This window comes from Coffea arabica, chromosome 1c (genome assembly GCF_036785885.1).
Source record: "Coffea arabica cultivar ET-39 chromosome 1c, Coffea Arabica ET-39 HiFi, whole genome shotgun sequence".
NCBI lineage: Eukaryota > Viridiplantae > Streptophyta > Magnoliopsida > Gentianales > Rubiaceae > Coffea > Coffea arabica.
Window position 1 is genome coordinate 53,163,401 of NC_092310.1, and position 6,693 is coordinate 53,170,093.

The following is a 6,693-nucleotide window of genomic DNA, read 5'->3' on the forward strand; positions in this document are numbered from 1 at the left end:
TTGTTTTTTTTTTTTTTTTTGGGGTAATTAAAGATGCATTAAAAACAAAAACCAAATACAACACTCAAATCAATACCCATAGAAAATGGCTAAATTTCGGGATCACAAGATGCATCCCAGCCACAAGTGCATGCCGCCATGTTGTCGCATAAATCAAACAGGTCTAACCCCGTCTTCCAAAAAGATATTCCCTACCAAGCCCGCCTACAGCCTAACAAACAATGGATTCGATCGATTCGATCGATTCACGACTAGCAGAATATCAAGGACCAGCAGCATTAACACAATCCACCCATTAGAAATACCGAAAATTGCAACATTTTTAAGCCATAAACACAAATAAAAGAATTCCTAAAGTCAAGTAACCGTCCTCAAATAAAAAATTTGAACCTTCTTTCAGTTAGTATCTACGTTGAATTATGCTATCCGTCTCCTAATGTGACTTGTTAGCATTGAAGCATGCAAAAAGAAAATTGCTATTCCGTTTGTACCCAAGTTAAATGTTTAAATTCCCACCCATACCCAATTGTGAAAACATTAAGATGCAGTAGTAAAGGGAGGAGTAAAGACAGACAGACATTCTAGTTTATTTCCGGGAATATGAACGACCACATAAAGTTCCCATTATCAACGTCTGCAACATCAATTTCTAAATTCTACATCATTTAACCAAAAAGTAGCTCAAAAGGAACTAATAATTTCCACATCAGACAGCAAAAGGCAATCATATTCAGGCGGCCATTCCCAACCCTTGCTCAATCGCTCAAGCTTCAGCAAATCTGCAATAGGCAACAATCAGCATATGAGACCTCGAAATAAATCAGTAAGCTATTGCCTGACGCTTGTGCAAAATCAAATTGTACTAAAAGAACTTACCCCAACTCAGAAAGTTTCTGGTGAGCAACTGCATAATCAGCAAAAAAAGCATCTTCGTCCTGAAAAGGAATTGGACAATTATATTATTGCAGGAAAGCAGGGTAAAAAACAGCAAGTACAGGTACTTTGGAAGTAAAACATTTAAAAGTTCAAAAAAATATATATATGATCACTGGGATATAGTAGCACAAACCGCAGCATATTTCTCAACAAGTGGGCGGAAGGCAGGATCACTGAGAAGAGCCTTGTCTGAAGGCAGCTGCAGAAGTCCTTCTTTATCCCCACTCAGAAGCTCCCTGTTAAATTATAGCAGAAAGTAGTTATTTACACCACATATTACATGAGATAACAGGGGATTTGACCTAAAAAGGCATCTCATTGAGGACTTACGTAAAGTAGGAGTTGTCAAAGATAAGGGGGTTAGCTGTCCACGGGCCCTCAAATCCAGAGCGCTCCTTGTGGCATCTTCCCTGAAGAAATATTGCCGAAGCCCAAGATAACATCAATAGCGTGAAACATAGAATAATACTACAAAATTAAGAGATAAGCTAAGTTCCAAAACTAAATGGGGAGCAGAACAAAGCAGAGTAGCATTTACAGACCAAGGTGTGGCCACCAGAGAGAGCAACAATATCCTGGTCAGAGAGACCCATTTGTTTCACGAAAACATCCCTCAAATGGTCGCAACCTACAAGAAGATTGCAACATATAAATAAGCATGAATTCTGTATATAATCATGCATTCATTGCTTTGAAAGGTGTTAAAAGTTTGCATTGCAGTTTCTGATATCATGCCTATTTTCTCGTTCATTGTTTAAGCAAGGGACACTAGAATGATTACTTACCCTTAGTAGCATCAGGGAGACGACCTTCGACTGGTGGCTCTGTCTTATCCTGATATCACAGAAGTGCAAAATCAGAGAGCATATCAAGCACTCGGCTTCATTTAGAAACATTCAAAACTGATCTTGAAGTTGATAAAAAATTCAGAAAAATCAAGATGTGATCTTCTTTACGCTTGGAATGACAGCCCGTTACTGACTCTAGAAACCAAATAAGCAGTCAATCCCATCATTGTGTCAAGGTCAACAACAAAGCACAGCTAGACTTGGAACATCAATGAGTATACATTGTCAAGAATTATTTTGGTCACAAGGGCTCAAGATTTCAAGCTCGAAAAAAGACAGAAATATTTTGAGCAGATGAACAAGAAGAAAGAGCCAGAGGGAAGGGGACATCAGATAACATCAGCCAACTTGCAGTCTTACACAAACAAAATGACTAATCGGCAAGAGACTCAAGTCAAAAATTTTCGAGTGTTACCCTGCATTCCATATGACTTGTCCTATGGAATGCACAAGAAGCATGTAAACCATTCTAAGGCCTTGCACCAAACAAGAAAGGCATGACAAACAAAATTGATATTCTAAAGTATCTTATGCATATCTCTTTTCCTTGGTAAAATTTATGCAATCAAAGACAAGCAAAACAATTAAGCATAAGAATACAACAAAAATTTAAGAAATAAAAAACTAAGAAGGATTCAGGAATTGTTCAAGAAAATCTATTTTCCAGACAGATTTAATTAACAGTTAAAACAGCAGAATGTGTGAAGATCAAAAGAAGAGTATCTTATATTCCTAATTTTATTCTTAATTGGTCCTCCACTTTGTAGTAGTTGCCCCTCTATGACAAAAATCAACGGCAAAAGACCTCAAAAGGCATCCCAACAATAACATGTGGTGATCTAAAGAGAAGCATTCTCTTCCAACATTTCAACTTTTTTTTTTTGGTAAAAGATGCTTCATAATACAGTGATTATTGCTTCATAGTATAGTGATTATCCTCTATGAACCAAATTAATAGTAGACGACCCTCAAAGAGAACCTATTCGATAGGCAAGGGCATGCTGAAAGCATAATAAGTAAGAGCAATCAGGTGCAGATAACCTGTCTTCCTGGGTGGAATGGAATATCAGGTCCTCCAGTAACTTCAACAGCGACGACACCAGCTAGCTGCATGCAAGGGTAAACAAACCAGTTTCCATGTAAATCCAACCTATGTTGACAAAAACCAATTAACCATGCAAATTCAAACATAGCATCACATAGAAGGGGGGAGGGAACCTGATAAAAGTCAGCATAAGAAAGAGTAGGGAATTGCTCTTTGATGGGCTCCAAGAGTCTAATAGCGATGTCAATACCATTGTTGGCCTCATGACCTTGCTCTGCCTTGAGCCTCATGGTTCCAAAAGGACCTCCAGTCTTTGAGCCCTGGTCAAAAGTACCAGCAGAGTGCCATCTGCAACCACAGAACACATTTCCAACCTCATCACATACAATACCCACAAATTTCCATCCACCGACGAAGCATGACAACCTTGCACGAGAGGTACACACTACACGCATTCATCAGTACAAATTAACAGTGAGACATACGCAAGACGAAGCATTAAAGGAGCACAGTTCTTCTCGGCGATGAGGCCTCTGAGCTTCCTCTTGGCTTTGTCAAGTGCCTTCAAGTACTCTGCACTCACCGTTGGGTACGACTTGCCCATTGTATCTGCTTACCAAAAAATGAGCAACAATTTCAGACATTCTGTGCACAAATCAGGTAAAAAAGGATGACAAATAGACACCCACAAAAAGCAGCATCACATCCAAACACAACCAAATAATCTCAAATGTCAGCCTACCTAACAAGACACAGATATTAGAGGTACGAAGAAACGTTTTATTTACCAAAATCCAGAATTTTTATACGATTTCAAAGATCTATCATAAGAAACAGGCTCAGTTATTTTTTCTCTAACGGATCGCGAAACAAAAGCTCACATAGGCTACAAGATCCTTTCCGGTTTCCGCTACCAATATTTTTATCCATATAACCAGTAGTCTTCGGTGTTTGGCTATGTGAAGATGTACGACAAAAGAGTTATTCTTACACACATCGACATAGGTTTCAATCAAACAAAACCGAACAGCATCAAAAGAAGAGAGAAGACGCCGGATTAACCAGAGTTCATCTTAAATCAGAGTGATCAACACCAAAACAAACAATATATCTACAGAGTCAACGAACAGAAACACGATCGAAATGGAAAATCAAAGTAAAGCTACAGAAACTACAAGAAAAATGAAGAAAATATCAATGCAGGATTGAAGATATGCAGATTAGGGAGAATAACAAACCTCGAGACCGGAGAGAGGAGATCGAAGGCAGGGGAGGAATGTAAAACCTAGCAGCTGCACAAGCGCAAGAGTCGCTGAGTCACGTTAGGAGCGCCACGAGCAGAGCAGAGCACAGCGGGAGTGTGGCTGGGAGAGGCCTGAGAGGACATATAAGGGAGAGAATGTTCTTGTAACTTAATGTGGACCGTTGGATTGGGAAGATCGTGCGGTTAGAAGTTGATTGGATATTTTGACGGTTGAGATTAGTTTTCGGGACGAAATGGACGACGGGCTCTGTATGGTAGATGGGTAGGTGGAGTTATTGAATAATAAGGATCAGACAATTAAAACAAAAACAAAAAAAACAAAGCGACGTCTTGGTGGAAAATTAAAAAGTGAACTTAGCGATAATGATGGACTTTTGGATGTTTATGTGAGATGACAAGATTGACCTTTTGGATTCCACCTGGGGAACTTTCAGAAGTGGCATGCAGGAATGTGTATTTGTAGCACTCCATGCCGTTTTGGGGCCCCATTTGAGCTTCTTAAAATCTTAACCACCAACAAACAGAATAAGCAAAATTTTTTTATTTTTTATTTTTGAGCATCCAAGGCCTTGATGTATTTATTTATAAATAAGCCAAGGTTTAATTTCTAAGTTGTGTCTACCTTGTCTAATAATCTAGTGATTTTAAAGATTCTATTACTCGATAATTTTAATAACTATTTAAATGTACCTTATATTTCTTCCTCTAATTTTTTATATTTTTACAAAAGGTATGATCTCGTGCATTGTTAATATACTTTTTTCCGTTATGCATTGCTATTTTGTTAAATATCTTATTTGTTTAAACTTTTGCTTGGTGGTTTTAAGTTAAGAAAATGCTTAGTTAAGATCAATTAATCCTGTGATTTTAAAACAGGTCATGCATTCATAATTTTGTAAGAGTATCAACTTTATCTTCAAGAGAGCTAAATTTTCGTATCTTCATCATAATTCATTCCTCTATGTAAAACTCGTGTTCTTAGTATCAATTACTCGCAAACACATGTAAGTTATGTCTTTTTACTAATCAAAAATTGTGAAGTTATATAAAATGTGATTCTGAATGTTATGACCACTTATTAATTGTCTATGTTGTCTAGTAATTTGTCGAAGTTAATCTAATATTACATTTTATACAATAAAATGATTTTGAAGTTATTGACAATTAGAGTCTAGGTGGTGAAAAAAAGAAGAAAAGAGGAGTTTAGGTGGGTGAAATAGAATAGTGGTATTAGACTAGGTAGCACTAACATTCAAACGAATCTTCGATAGGGGTCAGTTATGCATAATAATTCACTGCACTAGCCAATAATTGCATTTCCTTTGTATAATATCATCTTATCTTGAAAATTCCGAAATATGTTACAAGAAGCACTTGATGTGCAACTTACAAATTTGAAGTATTTTCGAGCACTTGCTGTACAAATTTTTTGCAGTTTCAAATGCATGAATTTGGCCTCCCATTTTCCAAAGCGTCGAAGACCAATTGCAAATTGGCCAATTATGAAACCGGTAGAATGAGGCATGCCTGGACGCATAGCGCTGCAGGGAATCATAGCTTCAAACAGGGCATTTTGGTCATTCCATATAGAAATCTTTGACTGGCTAGTGTGAACGCATTGAGTCTCGGAAGATACCATTTAGCTTTCCCAGTTACACGTCATGTCGGACCTTGTCAATAGTAATACTACCCACTTTCCCGTCTTGGGCGTAACACTTGAATAAATCGTGAGTTGATTTCGAAGGATCCAATGATTCAAAATATACCACGTGTCAACCTTCCCAGTTTCGGGAATTAATACTTGATAAGTCGCCAAAGGTCATTGGCCATTGTTATATTGCCGGTGGCTTTTGTTGCAGGAAATTGCGTTATTGTTTGGATGGTAGTTTTTGGTACAAATTTTTTTTTTCCAAATACTCAATTTTTTTCCAAATTGAGTATATTTTTTAATTATTTTTTATTTTATATATATATTAAATTCCTACAATAAATCTGTTCAAAAAGTTATAAAAAAAGCAATACAAACGGAATGTTTGTTTGGCAAAATATTTTATTCTTCATGCAGGCCAAGCGCTGAGCTCATCTGAAACAACCTAGTAGCAATTGACAAGACGCAAATGCGGACGCAGGCATGCGGCACTAGTACTGCTGATGTGGGGGCACCGCATTTCTTTTGTGGCTTTATTTTCTTCCACTCTTAAGTTTTGGCCTTTGTTATAGAAGCTCGTTTGACAAGTTAAAAGTTTTTTGAGTGTTTATCTGAAATTTTTATTTTAGTTGACTGTAAAAGTTTTTAAAAAATTTTTTAAATATGTTTTTTTTAATATTTTAAAGTGTATAGTTTAAAATTTTCAAAGAATTTTTTGAAATTACAATAACTAAGGTCCGTTTGGATTCTTGTTTTTGGGTCTGTTTTTGAAAAACTATTTTTCACAATCCAAATGCTACAGTAAATGTGTATTTCAAAAACAACTATAAAAACACCAATATCCAAACAATATATCAAAAACAACTCCAAATACATATTTAATATGTTTATTTCAACTTATATATTTCAATTATGTATAGGATATATATATTATATTAATTTAAATATATTT

The 6,693-nt window shown here is 36.5% G+C and overlaps 1 protein-coding gene across 2 annotated transcripts; it reads right to left on the reverse strand.

Moving 5' to 3' along the window:
• Positions 1-563: 563 nt before the first annotated feature.
• Positions 564-4,208, reverse strand: LOC113728228 (L-ascorbate peroxidase 2, cytosolic-like). 2 transcript variants are annotated; one of them, XM_072077364.1, is made up of 10 exons: positions 4,068-4,208; positions 3,315-3,438; positions 3,003-3,177; positions 2,826-2,891; positions 1,722-1,770; positions 1,479-1,564; positions 1,267-1,346; positions 1,070-1,172; positions 877-935; positions 564-779 (listed from the first exon to the last, which is right to left on the reverse strand). In XM_072077364.1, the coding sequence occupies exons 2-10, from the start codon at positions 3,431-3,433 to the stop codon at positions 764-766; spliced, it is 753 nt and encodes a 250-aa protein (XP_071933465.1). In that variant the 5' UTR covers positions 3,434-3,438; positions 4,068-4,208; the 3' UTR covers positions 564-763. The 2 variants fall into 2 exon arrangements, with proteins under 2 accessions (XP_071933465.1, XP_071933468.1); XM_072077367.1 differs by having other exon boundaries at positions 3,315-3,441; positions 4,068-4,204.
• Positions 4,209-6,693: the final 2,485 nt, after the last annotated feature.

Coding starts and splice junctions, on each gene's coding strand:
- LOC113728228 (XM_072077364.1), bottom strand. CDS start 3,433: ATGGGCAAGTCGTACCCAACGGTGAGTGCAGAGTACTTGAAGGCACTT. Junction 3,178..3,314: donor CCTTTAATGCTTCGTCTTGC/GTATGTCTCACT, acceptor CTGTGGTTGCAG/ATGGCACTCTGCTGGTACTT. Junction 1,565..1,721: donor TCTCCCTGATGCTACTAAGG/GTAAGTAATCAT, acceptor ATCTTCTTGTAG/GTTGCGACCATTTGAGGGAT.